General features: G+C 44.1%; 1 protein-coding gene and 1 long non-coding RNA gene across 2 annotated transcripts in view; one reads left to right on the forward strand and one right to left on the reverse strand.

Annotated features, from left to right (window-relative positions):
* dock10 (dedicator of cytokinesis 10) overlaps window positions 1-1,058 on the reverse strand; it is a 55,092-nt gene extending 54,034 nt beyond the window's left edge. Inside the window, exon 1 of the mRNA XM_035623052.2 lies at window positions 726-1,058. Coding sequence (XP_035478945.1) covers window positions 726-833 — 108 coding nt within the window. The 5' untranslated portion in view covers window positions 834-1,058. The remainder of the gene's footprint in view (window positions 1-725) is intronic.
* Window positions 1,059-2,294: 1,236 nt separating this feature from the next.
* Window positions 2,295-18,941, forward strand: part of LOC118299872 — a 77,495-nt gene continuing 60,848 nt past the window's right edge. The window contains exon 1 of the long non-coding RNA XR_004789971.2: window positions 2,295-2,630. This is a non-coding gene — a long non-coding RNA (uncharacterized LOC118299872). The remainder of the gene's footprint in view (window positions 2,631-18,941) is intronic.

The raw sequence follows: 18,941 nt of genomic DNA on the forward strand, positions 1-18,941 counted from the left end.
TGTTTTTTCCCCGGCCAGCCCCACCTCCACTACCTCACGTGTCAATCACAGCCCCTCGCTATCAGGCGTGACACACCCACCGAGGCGCGCCCCCCACCCTCACGTTTCACGATATCGAAATATAATAATAAATAGTAAATTGGTCGAAAATCAAGCCCAGGGGTCGAATTCATCTCCCTCTTTTAGCCTCTTTTTTGCCTTTCTGCTCCCTCCATCTTCCCTGGGTGGTGTTCCTGCATGTGCACCGCTGGCAAACCGCTGGCAAACCGCTGGCCGTGTCATGCCGCATCCCACTATTCCTACACGACGGAGCCGCAGCTGCATTTTTCATTCACTCCATCCAGCCACTGAAATAAACTCCAGCCCACCGGGGGGGGCGATCACTGCGCACTATACCGAGCCTCATCCTCCTACATGTGTAGAACCCCCCCCTCTGCAGGATCAATAGGCTCAGCCAGAACAGCGCTGTGCTGCACAGACAGATGCGACGTGAATGTCAATGTCAGGTCCGCAGTGTCGGAGAGAGGCTGGGACAGATGATCGTCGATCTGAAGTCACCTGTGATGCTTTTTCGGGGGGGGGGGGGGGGGGGTCCCCGTTGTGCTGCGTTCAAAGCCCAGAGCAGTGGAAGCTTTCGGGGCCCACAGGTGGTGATGCCTCTTCCACTACCACCATGTTTTCTCTCTCTCTCTCCTCCTCAACAATTCATGCGGGTCTGCACTCACCGTCACTGCGGAGTGTCTGACTGCGTTGCACGCCGTCTGCCGTATCTCCGCCGCGCTGCCTGGCTTCAGCAGGTTCTTGGTGAATCTCCGGGTCGACTCGGCTGCCATCTCCGCATCCGAGCGGCCGCCGAGCCCGATGCAGCCTGGTGCTTTCTGCTGCGCTCAGACCTGCTCCTCGCTCCTAACATCAGCAGAGCGAGCGGTGTTTACACACACGTACACACACGCTCACACTCTCTCTCTCTCACACACACACACACACGCGCGCGCGCGCGTACATTAAAACACACACACACACACTCGCGCGCGCTACACACCGCACACACGCAGAGCGCGGAGTGTAGAGAGAGGATGCCTGTGCGCGGCAGAGGTACGTCAATTTTGACAGGATAAAAGAACTACTTCCGGTTGTGAATTTCAAATTAAAATGCCGGTCTACGAACGGTAGCCTAGAATGGGTCGATGAGTTATTGCGGTGCATTTATTCTGAAGGGCCCACATGACCAGTTCCCGTATAATGCAACTACCACGTGTATTTCGTCAACTTGACCAGCTAAAGAAAAGGAAATCATTTCGTGCTGCACATTCATTTTGAAGCTTGAGTCGACATGCGATTTAAAACGTGTTTCGAATATATATACATAAAGAGTTGACGCATCAGTTTGTCTGCAGACAGTTTTTCAACACTCAGCCCAACAACCTGTCCAACTTGACTCAACCACATTTCACTGTATACAGTAATCATCACCATGCATCTCAAGGGGAAGCTCTGAAATGTCAACTCAACATCAGCAGTCCGGTCACGACCGAGGGAGGACGGAGGAGCATTTACAGTAGAGGTTACCACAAAGATGTGGGAGAGGCACAGACCAACAGCGACACCTGCCGGTCAACACGCCTTGAACCAGAGCAACTCCCTCATCATCATCGTCATCGTCATCTGTTGTCTTCAAGGAGAGGATTCCCATCAGAGAGTTGTAAGAGTTGCAGAGTGAAAATTGCTGGGTTACAAATAGTTAATGCTTGTCCTCATTGAGATAATTCATATAGTTCAGACAATCTGAAATCGTTTTTTTAAATTAGTCCACAGCGAAAATTGCTCTGACTAAAAACAATATGCATCAACAGTGTCTCATACCGCCTCTTTTTTTTAGAGTAGTGTTTTGCCTCCCTCTTGTGTACATGAGAAGAATTGCAAAAAAAAAGAAGTACTTACATGGCGATAGCTCTGATTTTACGTACAATATCAATATCTGACTTCCACATCAGCATAATGGAGGTGAACAGGACTCAGCAGCATATGTCTAAGTCTATATGAGATGATGATGACTGAGGATCTGGTCCTTCATCAATGACATTATTACACCCCCAAACTAAAGTTAACCATACTCAAAGTTTTTATAAAAATTATTAACTGTCACACGATACGTTCAGATTTTGCCGTCATAAGCATCTCCCTCACTTTGGGTGGGGGGGTATAAAAGCATGAGGTGGGTGAAACAGCGCCCCCCTCTGGTCTGAAATGAGAGCCCTGCCCAGGGGTCAAAGTTGATCGCTCCGTGTCAGACACAAACGTCAGAAAAAAACTGGAGGGAAGGAGGATTCATGTAGTGTAAAACATGTACCCGCCAAATAATGAAACTGAATGGACAGTTTTGAGGAGGAATACAAACTGAAATGGTCGTGGTGCCATCTGTCACACAAAAACGGAAAGAAAGTTAACATAATTGAAATCAAACAAAACGACCGGGAGCGTTTGCGGAGACCGCGTGCCGACGCGCCGAAGGCCTTAAACACACTCGCCAACAAAATGACCATCGCGGCGACGAGTGCAGCTGGACAAATATGAAGGACACGTTATATCCACGACGACTGAAAGCAGGAATGACTTCAACTTCATAAACGGTGAGTGAGCTCTGTTCTCTCTGTTTGAGCTCCTTGTCGTGCGCCTGTTGTCATGGTGACGGTGGTGATAGTGTGTATTGTTCACCTGGACAACGAGGCTGTCGTGATTTTCTTCACTTGTCCATTCACCTCAGGGAGGGTTGTCCTCCTTCTTGCCCTGAGCTGAGCTGTGCTGCTTCAGTAACTAACTCGAATGTTGCTGGCTTTGAAGTATGTCTGCATAGAAAGTCATCTCTTCTGTTATACTTCTGCAAATGTTTGTGGAGTATTGAATATGTTTTTGTATGACAGGAAAATAAGCAGTGTAAGTCATGCATCCTTTTTGATGTATGCATGTTTTTTCTTACATGATTGCATCCGTTGTCTCGAGGTTCATCAAATTTACACGTTGAATGACATGCATTGTGCATTGTATTATTTTACACCAGAATGGAGCAGCACTCTGAATGCGTTGACTTTCGTATGTATTCCTGCTGAGTCCTTTTGGCTCCTCAGCAGTAATTAAAAGCCTCTTCACACAGACCTCGTGGGTCACATCATACTCATGAGGCCTGAATATGAGGTAGAAGCCAGTGGAGAAGACAAATATATGATATTCCAACTTTGAGCTCTGTGTGGCAGTAAGACACCAGGCATTGACTTAGACGAGCGTGTGCACAGCAGAGCAAACCATACAGTATATATGTGATATCAGCACAGATTAAACAATCCTGACCTACAGTGTGGGATGCTTGACATAAAAAGAAGTTAAATATTCCATCAGTGCAAAATGAAGACAAATTTTTCTTGTCATACTAATGAAGTCATCTGGAATTTATATAAGAAAAGTATTTTATATCTGTGTCTGTTATTAAGTAAATACACAAAACTCACAGGCCACTTTTGGTAGATTTCCTGCTGTAGTAATCTGAGTTTATTAAGAGTAATTCAGCCGGGTCTTGAGGTTCAATTGCTGTTTGACTAAAGGTTAGAAGCAACTTGAGTTGAGTTTTTTATGTATGTATATATCAGAAAACAGCTATTTTCCTTGTAAATAGATGGTGGAATAATGGCGTCCTGAGCAGAGAGTCAAACTACCTCTCTCTCGCTCTCTCTCTGTGTGTGTGTGTGTGTATGTGCGCGCGTGTGTGTGCGTGTGCGCGCGTGCGTGCGCACTCCATGTGAAATCTTTGTATTTCTATGGTTGAGACAGCTGAAAAAAGTCAGCTGTCGATCACAACGTGTCCATGCTCCAATGCATACAGCGCTTTATCGTTTATATCACTCTAAATGAGACCACGATTTACATAATGAGCGTATTGAAAAAGACTTGATCTCTAGAGATTAAGATCAATGTTATAAATCACGTGAGAAGTAGAGTAATTTCCATAAAAACAGACTTCTTTTGCAACCAGTGGAGTCGCCCCCTGCTGGTCATTCTAGAGAATACAGGCTTCAGGCACCTCCACTTTGGCTTCACTTTGAGCCGGTGACTATATGTTAACTTTTATATACAGTCTATGGTTAGATGTTGATGGTCAAAGCCAGCAGCTCGGTGAACTTCTCTCTTTTCGTGGTGTCGTGTTGTAATTTACTAATTCGTGAAATAACGTGAATATTTTGAATAAGTCAAATTGAATGAGTGATTGTTTGCATTTCCCAAGGAACTCTCCAAGTAACTTGCCCGACATTGTTGCTCTGCAGGCAAATCAGTCGTCTGCTGACAGACATCTCGGCTCACCTCAGAGCTGTGGACAGGCAGCCAGATGTGGAGGGGGGTGAATATAAAAGAGGGAATAGAGGCAGAAATGAAGAAGATAAGTGAAGTAGCCAAGAAAGAAGAACTGGCGTATTCTTAAATGATAAATGAATCTCATAATGTGTTCACCAGACAGTTATGAATGCACTGTGAGATCGACCCTAATCCCAACTCAGTGGGGCTGACAGTAAAGGTGAACGGAGAGGTGAAAGTGAAATGCAAGGTGTGGAGAAAAAGAAAATGGAGCTGCCAAGACAGGGAAAAAAAAAAAAGAGTGAAGAGGGTCGGTGAAATGCTGGATCTCTTCAGGAAAGTGTTGGACATAGTGCAGCTTTAGGCAGACTATTTTTCTTGTCAAGTCCTCAGATTCAATAACGAGATAGCCCTCGCCAGCGTCCGCAGGTTCCTCAATTCAAGACTATCTTGAGGACAGAGGAAAGTATGAGACGATTGGAAACCTTTGGGGTAGAGCAACGGGATCATATTTCTGCAGGCCAGGCTTTGCCCGAGTGTCTAATTCTAATTTCCTCCTTCACAAGCTAACACAAGTGGAGTGTATGACCATCTGCAATAAGCTTCCCCAAATAAGAGCTCAAAGAGACAAATGTGTGTAAGTTTCAGGGTCTGATGCTCGCATATGTGTCGGAATGTGTGTATGAGAGATGTATTGAAAGATGTGAATATGATGTGTAGGAGAGTGGCCGACCCAACTTGTGTAACATTGAGAGAGTATGTGCAATGGGAGCTTTGGCCAAGAGAGGACAAGCCGATGGTGGATATACAACCGCAGAGAGAGACTTAGATGGAGAGAAAAAAATCTGTGATATTAAAAAAGAAGGTGAAGAGGAGAAAATGGAGAAAAAGTGAAAACAGAACATAAGCAAATAACACATGGACAGCTGAGTCTTCTGACCGTATGGGTGTCCAAGTGTGGGGGACAAGTGGACGTCAAGGGGAAAATCCACCGTATAGCTGAAGTTAGGCTTTTATTTTTTTCCAAACATGTCAGGCAGTTAAATCAATAGACATGAACCTGAACAACCCCTTTCCAAAGGTAAAAACCAGAGGACGAATGCTGTAGTCTATGGAACTTTCAAAAGCCAAAGCCTGGAACTACTTTAACCCGCCGTTTTGTTAACCTCTTCCCTCCAAATGAACTTTTCTTTAATGCGAAGCGGCTTGCCAGCATGAACCCAAAGCCTGCATGTGAGGTGTGTAGCGAAGGTTTTTAAATTGCACCGACATAAAATGTCCCGGGTTACACCCTCCTCCCCCTCTTGATTGCATAGGTCACACGTTGCATTATCCAGCACCACAAGTAAATCCGCAGCTTGCGGGAAACTTCGTAGTGTCCGTAAAATAGTCATTTCCAGTAACCGCGGAAACACCGACACAATATTCTGTAATACGCAACATGGGCTCAAATTCCAGGAATGCTATGTATCTGATGCTCTTGAGTGCCACTGCTTTAATAGTGTTGGTGCCACACATGTAGATTTAGCTTTGCCGAAGAAAACTTAAATGAGAACTAATGCTCTGCGAATAGTTTGTCATATTTCACGCATTTACGGTGGTGAGGACAAACAAAGAATCGCTACTGCAAGCTCAATAATAATATAACTGTTGCGTGCACTATTAAATCCTGTGTAAGCCTTACTACTATCCTTACAGAAAACTGATCAGGAATCATCATTGAAAGTTATAAAGAATCAGACTGGTGAGCAGAAGCGATAATGGTATCAAATAAAATCTGATCAACTTGCATCCCTACATTCGACCCATGCACAGAGGCTGCTTCAGCATTTGTGTTTGCGTCATAGGGGCAGATCTGAGTCCTCAAGGTTCCATGTACACAAACTGAGTGAGTGTGTTAACTGACTTGATATGGTTGATGTGTTGGCTCACAAAGAGCCCGTCGCAGTAGAGCAGTATGACCGTGTCCCGCTAGAAGTCGTTTAGTACAGTATGTAGATAACAATATCATGACTTGTTACGCGGTGCTCCTACCTTCTCTCGATTGTGTGAATGGGGGTCACATCTTTGAGGAGGTTATGTTGTAACAGCCCATCTTCATGATTTTTTTTTGCCATATGTTGTTTCGCAGACACAAGCCTCTCGCAACGTCTGAGTTTGGAGTTTGTTTTGAGCATTCAACTGTAGTTCAGTAGCGCTCATCCATAGACTCTCTGTACCGTTTGACATGATTCTTGTGTAGGTGGTGAAAGAGGTTCGTGCAGTTTGAGTCTTGTGGGGAGTGCTCTGCCGCATAAATTTGCAAAATACTGTTCTCTGGTCCTAGTAAGACTTGTACATATTCAAACCACATCCATACGACAGAAGTTGGCCTTTTATGTACTGTACAAGCTCCTCATTTCGTCTTGGCTGGTCGGACTTCCTCTACTTGTGTTGAGTGTTGGGACTGCATAGTTTCTTGTTTGGTGTTTGAAAAACTGCTGATCAATACTTTTTGGGTGATATCTGAAAAGCGTGCCTATAGCACTGAGTATTGAAAACTTCAAAGTACAGAAAGCTTTTGATCAAGTCAGATTCTTGCTCTTCTTTACTTAGTCTTTGATCAAATACTGTAGTTCCTGATGTAAATTTTGCCATATTTTTAGGTGCAATTCTTTTCAAGTGTGCTCTGACAACTACATGTAAATCGGTTTTCTCCATTGTTTTAAATCCACAAAGCGTTGCAAAAATATTAATTCATTGAAGCTGCCATACCCAACCACTGTACTATTTTGTTTTCTATTTATCTGCCCATAATTTGGAATTCATTTATGTAAGTAACTAGTAAATACATCATAAATAACTCGTGAGAAATTCCCATTATAATTTCCTTTAGGTATTGCCAACTTGCCCTATTTGGTCAACCAACCTAGAATGAAGAAAATCCACACATTTGATGAGTTTGAGAATGCTTTCTTTAAAATTGACATCAAATATGAATTATCTAATTAATCAAATTATTGATAAATCAAATTGTTTTACCTCTAATGTATGTTAAATTGATAAATCCAATTGACATAATATATACATTATTGGATGATGTATATTTTGTGCATTGATCCTGCAGTGTAAATGTAAGCACTTATTGTACATGCTAAATATATCTCACTATGATCACCTTCACGCCTGCAACAGGGCAATACTTAAACAAGTTTTACAAAGTCAACCAGATATGTGCAGTGTCACTCTCAGTTGAACATAGACTCCCAGATACTAGGTGTCATGCCCTTCTTCATGTGTTTCGTACTCTTTACTTTCTAGTTTTTCTTTGTGTTCTTTAAAAAATGAGTAGGTTTTTCATCCTCTCTCATCCCTCTCTCTCTCTCTCTCTCTCTCTCTCTCTCTCTCTCTCTCTCTCTCTCTCTCTCTCTCTCTCTCTCTCTCTCTCTCTCTCTCTCTCTCTCTCTCTCTCTCTCTGTGTGTGTGTGTGTGTGTGTGTGTGTGTGTGTGTGTGTGTGTGTGTGTGTGTGTGTGTGTGTGTGTGTGTGTGTGTGTGTGTGTGTGTGTGTGTGTGTGTGTGTGTGTGTGTGTGTGTGTGTGTGTGTGTGTGTGTGTGTGTGTGTGTGTGTGTGTGTGTGTGTGTGTGTGTGTGTGTGTGTGTGTGTGTGTGTGTGTGTGTGTGTGTGTGTTGCCCGGGGTGAAATCAGGCAGATAAAAGGCAGTGATGAGGTCTGGATTCTCAGCATCCTGACAGCTGTAGATTAAATTAAAGAACTTCTGACAAATCAAACAGATTTCTCTCTCTATCTCTCCCTCTCTATCTCTCCCTCTCTATCTCTCCCTCTTCACCCCCAGAGCCCTCATCAGGCAAGCTGGTTGCGGAACTTGAAACAAAATGGATTTCATCTTTAAGGGCTTGGGCAGGCTTTGAAACGGCACCAGCTGCCGGGCCTGCTTGTCTCTCTTTCTTTCTCTTTTGGACTCGTTGGCTTGCCTCTTTTTTTTCCAGATACTTCAACAAACTTGAGCCATATTGTGACAGATAAAGGTAGAGCATCAATGCTTCAAACCCTGACAGTAATTGAGAGATGAAACACACACATTTTGCAGGTTCTGAGAGGCCCGCTCCGATCGGCACATCAAACGTTCCCACTCGGGATTTCAGGGAATGGCAGAGAGTGATGCTCCACTCCCACTGGATCTAAATGCTGCCGTAATAAGTGGTTAGTACGTTCAAATGTGGTCTATTGGCAGTTAAAGACACTCTGATATGAAAATACAAGTCAAATTGGCCCACTGCTGATTTAATCATGCACACGCAGATGCACTAAAAATGGCTACTGCTGCTATGAAAATGTACCTGTCACTGAAACATTGCCCCTAATGTTGCGCCCCCGTGATTACCACTCCAACATTACACACATTAATAATGGAACCATAATTCGTATCAAAGCATATCACAGCATATCAAGTCTTTCATCCCTACATAAAGCATTTTAACCTTCATTACACCAGTTCAACGTGGTATTCCATGGACATCCGTCAGTGGCATGCATTTAAAAATGACAAACGATGTTGTTAAACTAACTTCATACAGTTACAGTGGACCAGCGTCGGTGAAGATGTACATTGCGACGGGAAACGTTAACTCCTTCCAACTTCATTGTTCTTTGCCATATGATGTGTCGCGGCCAAAAGTGTCTCACGTTCGTAGAGTCTTTCTTTGGTTAGTGGTATTTGAGTGAGTTGTGGAGACCAGTCTGTGGCATCATCTGTACGGTGGTATGGTTTTCTGGTCTGTAATGATGACACATGCAGTCACTAGAGAGCAGTGTTGGGCAACAATGTGTCTGTGTGTGTGTGTGTGTGTGTGTGTGTGTGTGTGTGTGTGTGTGTGTGTGTGTGTGTGTGTGTGTGTGTGTGTGTGTGTGTGTGTGTGTGTGTGTGTGTGTGTGTGTGTGTGTGTGTGTGTGTGTGTGTGTGTGTGTGTGTGTGTGTGTGTGTGTGTGTGTGCTGTACATGTATGTTTTTATGCATGTACATGATTAAAGCACACTTTAACCGACTTAACAAACTTGCATAGGTTTCACCTGACACCTCTAAGTGTTCACATGATATCCCTGCTCATCCCTCTCGTTTTCAGTATTGTTTAAAAGATCTTAGATGTAGACTTGTTGCTAGATACTAGAGCAACATTACTCAGGAGTTCATCAGTATCTCTGATACCACCATTAGAAAAAACCCAGGGGTATTCATTCTACATTCCCAATCAGGTTCAGGGAGATTTTCAGTATTATGCCCTAATGACAGAATAATTGGTTTGGTTATAGATAATGAACATTTTCTTCTTAACACATGGGAGCCGTTTGGATTATCTACCATCAGAGCTCAGACAAACTCTCCTGAATGCTTCCTTCCACTTTGATGGGCTCTCACTGGCAGGAAGCTGATGTATTGTATTGTGCCCTCTTTACTACCCCGCTGCAGAGCCTTATGGTCAGTGATGGAGCAGCTGCCGTACCACACTTTGATGCACCTGGTCAATATGCTTTTGCTGGTACAGCGATAAAAGTTTATCGACATCTCCGGTGACGGGTGGGATTTATTTTCACCCTTCTCATGAAATAAAGGCATTGTTGTGTCTCCTTGCCATGAGGAGGTGTTAAGGGTCCTGGAAAGGTGCTCAGAGATGTGGACATACAGAAAAATAAAGCTGGAGAGGTGCTCCAACCTCGACCTGTTTATGTGTATAGAGGTTTTACTGACACCTTTTGTCTTCCTGTAGTCTAATATGCACTTAAGCGTGTGTGTGTGTGTGTGTGTGTGTGTGTGTGTGTGTGTGTGTGTGTGTGTGTGTGTGTGTGTGTGTGTGTGTGTGTGTGTGTGTGTGTGTGTGTGTGTGTGTGTGTGTGTGTGTGTGTGTGTGTGTGTGTGTGTGTGTGTGTGTGTGTGTGTGTGACAAAGAGAGTGAGAGAGTATAAATATGTGGGTTAAAAAAGCCCAGTTTTCGACAGCTGGCCAAACAGACTGAAAAGGGGTTCAGCAATGTGTGTGTGTGTGTGTGTGTGTGAGAGAGAGAGAGAGAGAGAGAGAGAGAGAGAGAGAGAGAGAGAGAGAGAGAGAGAGAGAGAGAGAGAGAGAGAGAGAGAGAGAGAGAGAGAGAGAGAGAGAGAGAGAGAGAGAGAGAGAGAGAGAGAGAGAGAGAGAGAGAGAGAGAGAGAGAGAGAGAGAGAGAGAGAGAGAGAGGGGAGTGGCGCAGAGTGGCGAAGAAAGGCCTTCTTCTCACCCAACTCCTCGGCCCTGCTGCTCAAACCAACAGAATTAATAGGCTCGTTTGCTAAGAAAAACACTCTAATCAGTGGGTTTCCTCTCATTAAAAGTTAATTAGTTTGACACGAGTTTCCTGCAGAAGAAAGTATTGGCCACTTAGAACTCATTAGAGCCAAAGGAAAACATCAAACTGAAGAAAGCTGAAGGGGTGGAGAGAAAGAAGGAATGGGGCACACACACACACACACACACACGTCCATATACTGTTACATATACAGTGAAAGACTCATGTTTGCTGACACATCCACATAACTTATTCCAAAATGTTGGTGACATATGTAAACATGAATGCAAGCACATGTATACATACACACACACAGGCACCTATTTTACAGAGTGAATGGAGATTTTGACCCAAGGCTAAACCCTCAACATACCACGTTTTAATGATTTTTACCATCAATAAAACAAATGACAACAACAAACAATTTTGAATGTTAAATACGTTTAAGGACTGTAAATAGACACAAATTGTCACATATGAAATGTCCCAACCCTAACCCTTCCATTACTTTGCCATACTGTATCTGTTCTCTACTGTTAAAGCAAAGCAGGTGTGGATAGCTTCTCAGCACTCACTTCAATATTTCATCCGGCACATATTCTAGAGGAAATTACAAGGCTTGCATTGGAGACGAATAGGACAGAAGTAATAAGAGACCTGAGAGGGGTTAGGAAAGGGGGGGTTGTGAAGATGCAAGAATGTCTGTCAGCAAAAAGTAAGAAAATAATATTACAGGACTGTCTTATTATGCTAAAACAAAGTATATCTAACATAAGCATAAGCACAGGGAACTGTTATCAAAATTAAATCTGGCAATTCCAAATCCTGCCACCCCACTCTGTAAAATAAAGTGTACACACACACACACACACACACACACACACACACACACACACACACTCTTACACCCTCCCCCATTTCCTCCTCCACTCCATCTCTCCGCTGCTCCACTGATCTGTCCAGTCTGCTCAGACTTCCTCTTCTTAATGAATCATGAAGTTTGACTTTTACTCCTTAATAAGCAGTGTTTTGCAGCGAGCGGGTGGAAAGCGCAGAGTTTGTTTTCCTTTAATTAGCCGGGCAGGTTCCTCGGGCACGGGGCTGAGCAAGTGAGAGGGCCTGTGCCCACGGAGCAGCATCAGATGAGGAAACGCAGAGAGGCGGCCCGCGCTGCCAGGTGGCCACAAGACGAATGGGCGCGGGCACAGACTGAGACGGGGCAGGAAACATAGAGGCACGGTGCTGCGAACTGAAGAACAATGATAGGAAATGTCCAGGAGAAAACACACCAGCCAGTGGTGAGAGAAGGCTGGATAGAAGGAGGGAGAGGACGGGGGTAAAAGATGAGGAGTGAGGAAAGAAACGGCAAACAGAGTTAAGAGTAAAAAAGGAAAGAATGTTCAGATGGGGAGAGAAAATCTGGAGAAGGCGACGTTGGAAAGGAGAGGTACATGCTAGACATAAGCACTGGTGGCAAGCAAGTACATTTGCTCACATACTTTACAACATGAGGTGTCTTCCTTCATACGAAAAGTATTTTTACTCCATAAGCTTTACCAGATAGATATTTGTTAATCAATTCAAATTGTAAAATGTCACTTCAGAACCAATGTATTTCAACAGAATAGGTACAGTCGGTGTATTTGCTTGCAGTGTTTAAATAAGCGCACACAGATTTCTTTGAGTAAAGTTGAGTGAACTTTGGTGAACTTTGACACGCTAATTGGCTCCATTGAATCGCAAGGCATCTTCACAGAGCCGAGCTTTGAGGGAATCGAGGATCCAAAGTGAAATGAAGGCCGTCAGTGATAAGAGGCTCTGTTGTGCCATCTTCTTTTATTCCTTTATAAACTACCCCACAGAAGAGCAACGGTTTGCAGGCAGAGTTGAGACAGGAGTCGATGTTCTGGACGAGCTTTCATAACTCATTGTTTTCGTTTGTGACAGAAATAGCAAGCCAATTAACTGTTTGTTCTTTGCTTCTTCTTTTTTAGTTGAGTAAAATCTTAATCTTAATAAGAGTATGCCTACTGTATGTAATACAGGTGGAATTAGCTCCAGCTGTGACATTAAAATGCTGCTTATGTGTAAAGGCATCAGCGATGCAATAATACAATACATTACAAAATACAAAAGGTATATCTTGCCTAAACAAGTACTTTTACTGTTTCTGTTTTTGTAAAAAGTTATTTTTTATTCAATAAAAGATCACTGTGTGTGTGTGTGTGTGTGTGTGTGTGTGTGTGTGTGTGTGTGTGTGTGTGTGTGTGTGTGTGTGTGTGTGTGTGTGTGTGTGTGTGTGTGTGTGTGTGTGTGTGTGTGTGTGTGTGTGTGTGTGTGTGTGTGTGTTGTGAGATTACAGGGTATTCAACTCATCTGGGCGAACCTGTGTAGAGTCAATATCAGAGGCTTCACCTCAGAGTCTGACCTTTCTTGCCTGTCCCCTCTCTTAAATCCCCCTTCTCACACACACACACAGACACACACACACACACACACACACACACACACACACACACACACACACACACACACACACACATCCACACTATCAATCTTCCCCTGGTCACTACGACACCGAAGCACAAAGCCAATCACATCAACACGGCTCTGATGCCAGGCTCAGGATCTGATGAAATGTCACTGGAGAGGCTATGTCTGGAGAACTAGCATACGTGTGTGTGTGTGTGTTCTGTTATTCACTGACCTTCTGACCCCTTGACTCATTTAGCAACAGATGATTGAGTAGCCTTATTACCAGCTTGTATTTTAGCAACTTTCTTGTATCATGGAGCAACAGAGTCAAGCGTTGTCTGTTGACATCATGACCACATCATGTCGTGCTCCAATAAGAAGACAGCAATCCCTCGTTTGGTTAAGAAACAGCAACTAAACATTTTAATATACTTTCACTCAGTCTTCAGGAAATCAATTTACACCCTTCAGGCCCAGGTCTTACCCTGCATGATGAGGCTTCCAACACGGCGATAAACATTACTCATCATCCTTCTTCACTGTATACTTAAAAAAAAAAAAGAGGACTGCGGCCAAACAAATAGGCTACATGATGGAGCCTGGCCAATGCTGTGTACTGTATATTATTGCTTACCTGGGTTACATTGTGTTTCTGTGTGAAGTGGGCTGCCAAGACGCGGCTTCAGAGCCAATCTGAGTCTCACGTACTACAGACGGCCGTCTGCGTTCTCCTGCCAAGCTCACCTGGACTCCTTCACCTGTGCTTGTGACCCAGTGGTGCAGTGCAGCTCTGTATGTGTACAGCTCTTGGCTGAATCAAAGAAAAGTGGTGCGTAACACTGGTATGTAAGAAATGGGTTAGCGAGGTGCAGGACGCACACTCACTGAACGAGAGAAGCGCGACCGTGCCAAATGGTGGCTCTCTGGCGAGCTTTCGGTGCAGTGAACCTCTTTCTTGTGCTGACATATAGCATAATAGTCACTATACATGTAAATTTGCCTTTGGTGTTAATATCTGAAAGAATTTCTGATCCAACATGGAAAACCGTCTCATTTTAAGTTGGCGCTTGTTGATTTCATAGATCTTTTTTTTTTTTTTGACCTTTGAAATAAGAAATTGTGTGTTGTAATGTAATGCGGTTAATGCAAGTGCATGAATTAGCTTGAATAGAAACACATAATAATAATGAAATGAATAAGTCAAGTAAATTCAATCCACAATGGCTTTACAATTTGTCCAAAATCACTGCATGTATATTTACATCCTGGATTCACTGGGGCGCAAATAAAAGAGAAATCTAATGAAACAGAGGAGGAACCCTATTATCAGGATGCACAGGCAAAAATAATAGTTAACCATTTAAGTTTGTACCAAAACCAAAAAAGGACAATCAGTCAGACCAGACTTCAAGTGCTGACATGGACCTGACTTCAAAACCAACTATCCAGAGCTATAAAGAAGTGCAGATTACTAAAGCCGTCCGTATTAAATTTTAGCTCCCACACAGCTCACACCACAAGCTTCCTCCACCACCACCACAAACAAATCTTAATAAAAGCGCCCTTAATATTATTTAATTTAATTTAATTAGAGGAAAATCAAGTGATCGCCAAAATCATTACAATACTTTTTTGTCTGATTGTGCAGGAAAAGGGGCATTTTGTGCAGCAAATAGATGTTAAGCTTCTCTTTTGTGATCACCTGCTCAAAATGTGCCCGTCATTGTGACAGTGACAGTGCAGTTTAAAATAAATGGGGTGGGGTTGTAAGGGTCTTGAACACACTGCTCATCAAAAACCCTTCACAGTCAACACTGGACTTCCTGCAGGGCTCCGCCAAGTTTAATGTCGATCCGAGAGGCAGTTGTTGAGAAAATCCTGGTTGGATGTATTTTTATTGCTTTTGATGGTATAATTATTAAATATCTTTATAACATAATTATGTTATATGAATTTCTATTAAAAAAAATCCACTGTATTGTTAAATGAATCTGTACAAAGAGAAGCGCACTCACAGTTGGTTTGGTTGGGAATAGCTCTGAGGACTGTGGGATCAATGCTGGCTGGCAGCACCTACGTTTCAGACATCAGAAACATTTGCATTGTTTGATTGTGGATAACCCAAGTTTAGACATTAGAGCATTAGCCCTAAGGTTCACCCTCTGCTTTGTGTTTTTTAAATATATATATTTTTCGTTGAGGTCAATGTGGGGTTATATTTGTGATATTCTCTATTTACAGAATGAATTCTATTAACCAAACATGAGGTCACTGGCTCTGGGTAACATGTTGGGGCTAAAGGGAGTGTCTGGAGTTGAGCAATATCAGCGTAACCTCTGCTTTAACCCCACATATGAGCACTATTGATTCATTCACTTTGAAGAGGTCCTTGAAATTGTTTCGTTGAGGAACTATTGTGGCAGTCTACTGGGGCATCCACGGCACCGGTCCAAATGAGAATGTCTCCAAGCTGGAGACAGATAGACAGACAAAAGAAAAAAGGGAGAAAAAGAGTAAAAGAGCTATAAAAAAACAGAGAACTCCTTGTTTCAGAAACAATGAGTTTCCTGCTGATAGAAAGTGATGCCTGAGCTGTTGCAATATCCATGTCTCTGACAGAACTCAGGGCGTATCAGGCTTATTGCATTACCTGGAAAAAAAGGGAAAGGGTAGAAATAATCAAAAATGCATCAGAAATAATGCACTTTTCAGACTCTATCCATCATTGTTTCGGCACCCTCGATCCTTTACGAGAAGTGAGCGAGCGGAGGGAGGGGGGCGAGGCGCTCGCTCCCGCTCCAACAGCCAAAAAGGAGGACGGGTAATTAAATTGTGTGTCGCTCTCTAAGAACTAAAATGAATGAAATAGATGAATGCTATTGCATTATGCCACAATCGTGACCTGCAGAAAACTAATGGTGGAATAATAGTTTTAGGTACTGGCTCTATTTCTCTGATGGAGACAGCCACTTGAGTGAATATGCAACCATACTCGCAGTCAAAATGGTTTGTCCTCCACCTTGACTATGTAATGGTCCGTCTGTCTGCTTCATGTCGGTCTGCCCATCAGCTGGCCTGTTTGTCTGCACGCCTCTTTCACGGCGGCCTCTCCATCCGTCCTCCCACCTTTCTCTCCCAAGCGGTCGCGCTCGGATCAACCCGTTTACCGGGCCGACGCGGAGACCAAAGTGGCTGAACCCGTGTAGTTTTTTGTTTTCTGAAGCGAGCGGCCAAACCAGTGGTCTTTTTCACTATTCAACATGCCTCCCAGAGACAGGGGCCTGGCTTTGTAGTTTGTTGACTGTAAAGAGCTGGGAAAATTGTCCTGAAATCCTGAGCAAAAAGGAGTGTAAATAAAAGATCAAACCAGGCCTGTGAGCAGAACCAGCAGCCTGGTGCTCAGAGCAATAACTCACCACGTGTCACCCTGTATTAGCGTGATGCGTTCAACCGGCGTGGAGACTGGTAGCCAGGAGCTCTTTCCAGCTGCCCAGGAGTACAGTAAAATCACCTGAGGAGATGCAGCGCATTCTGCTGTAAAGAGACGCAGCTTATTGACGCTTTGAAGTTTGGTGAGTTGCCCGTCACGGATCGCCTGCGATGCAAAGATTCAAGAATAGGAGTCTGCTCACACGCTGGAGGCGTTTCCTGTTCGGAGCAGGACGGAGAAAAAGAGTCTCAAATTAGTTTTGAAGCTGCAACAAGTATGAGATTCGATGAATGCAGTTGCGCGGCTGAAGGTCCCATAGCCTCGAACTTGCGTCATTTATTAGCGAGTGTTTAATGGCAAAATTGGCACGCGGTTTAATGGGGAAAAAAGGAAAATTACATGATGCTCTCTGCAAGATGGACGTGCTCGCCTCATGTGGCGTCTGGCCAGAAGATGGCAGCACCCAGCTATGGTTTGGCCTCCTCTGATCCCTATTGTGTCCAGCGCTCTGCTCGTGGATTTGCTGTTTCCAGTGATGGATAGAGATGTTTCGTGGCTGCGCTCACTGCACAGTGTAGGTCACTGGGCTGATGGGGGGGGGGGGGGGGGGGGGCGGTCCTCTCCGCTGCTCTCCTACATTTAACCACGCTGTACCAGTTAACCGCGGCGTTCCTGGGTCGGCCCGCAAATCAACAGCTGATCAACAAAATCGCTCATGACACATGCTGGCAGTGCATGCTAAACTTAACTCAACAAATAGCTATCTGGGGAAATGAACGAGAAGATGCCAGCCGTCTCGGAATACACAAGTAGACAAATATACATAAACCTTTTAAACGACTGCTCAAACTTCACAATAGCCTTGAAGTAAAAGTTGTCGTCCTATTGTTAGATATAAACATCCGAGGTTTATTTCTGTTTGTATATGCTGGAGGGGGTTGTAGCTTTGCTCCTGTTGGCCCTGTTATTTGATTTCCTCTTTTACAAAGGCCACAGTCAGAGCTCATGTCAAAAGAATGCATGCAGTAACAAAACAAGCTTGACTGATAAATACCCTCTTTTCTGTGTGTGTGCGTGCGTGTGCGTGCGTGTGCGTGCATGTGTGCGTGTGTCTTCAGGGCTGTGCTGTTAGTGATCTTCCTAGAGTGCGTCTGACAGAAACAGACTTACACAAAACCAAAGCAGCTTGAGACTCTTCCAACCCTCTAATGATGTATAATGATACCTATCAGTGATGGAACACACACACACACACACACACACACACACACACAGACACACTCACACCCCTCGAACCCCTCCAGGAGCAGCAGCACCTTGCCGACTGTGGTATTACAGACAGGCAATAATCAGGTCAGCCCGCAGGTCCTCCGGGATCGGAGGTGTTCATAAACATTCCTGCTGCTCTTTTGTGTTACTTCCTGCGGTAAAACAGCAAGGCGCTCCAGTCGAGCCGACACAGGCTAGCTGGTGCGTTGGCTCGCCCCTGGGTGAACCATCCCCATCTCTGTGTGAAGGTAGACACACACACACACACTAACACACTCTGGGATATTAAAACATACTCAGGCTTCATGTAGACATATCATCAGAATATTAACCACCTTATTAGCATAAAAAACCCTCCCAGTCATCTACATCTGATTTGACATTTGGCATTGAAATCAGTACCTCGACTAAAAATAATATCTCACAGCCTTATACATTTCTTTTAAAGACTGAAGACGTGTGTGTGTGTGTGTGTGTGTGTGTGTGTGTGTGTGTGTGTGTGTGTGTGTGTGTGTGTGTGTGTGTGTGTGTGTGTGTGTGTGTGTGTGTGTGTGTGTGTGTGTGTGTGTGTGTGTGTGTGTGTGTGTGTGTGTGTGTGTGTGTGTGTGTGTGTGTGTGAGATATTATTTGAGGTTGATACTCGGAGCCAACTACCTCCTCCACGTATGAACCCTCTACAAACAAAGACCAAAAGAATACAAAGGCGTGGGTTCAGTGCATGCCTCTTTTTTTCCTCCCAAGGATGTCAGCCTCTGCTATTCAAAGATTTGACTCTTGCTCTGGAGTCAAACAAAAACCTTTCGGTAAATTGATTAGGCTTCCCAAACTTTTCAGGTTTTTTTGATGCAACTCAATGTGAAAAGTTCAATATTCCACTCGCTCTTGCTGCAAAGTTCACAAACATGATTTTTCCGATCTATCTTTACTCCCGCCGCTGACCGGGGGCCTTCTGCAGGTGCACAGGGGGCTGCTGACTTTCTACCGGGGTCTTTTACTGTTGAGGAAAAGTGGAGGTGCTGGTGTGACTGCTCCAGCTGCATGCTCTCTCTCTCTCTCTCTCTCAGGAGTTTAACTTTTTTTGCAAGTTCTTTATGGTCGCACATTTGGCATCGT

The sequence above is a fragment of the Scophthalmus maximus genome, chromosome 11 (assembly GCF_022379125.1).
Source record: "Scophthalmus maximus strain ysfricsl-2021 chromosome 11, ASM2237912v1, whole genome shotgun sequence".
Lineage (NCBI taxonomy): Eukaryota > Metazoa > Chordata > Actinopteri > Pleuronectiformes > Scophthalmidae > Scophthalmus > Scophthalmus maximus.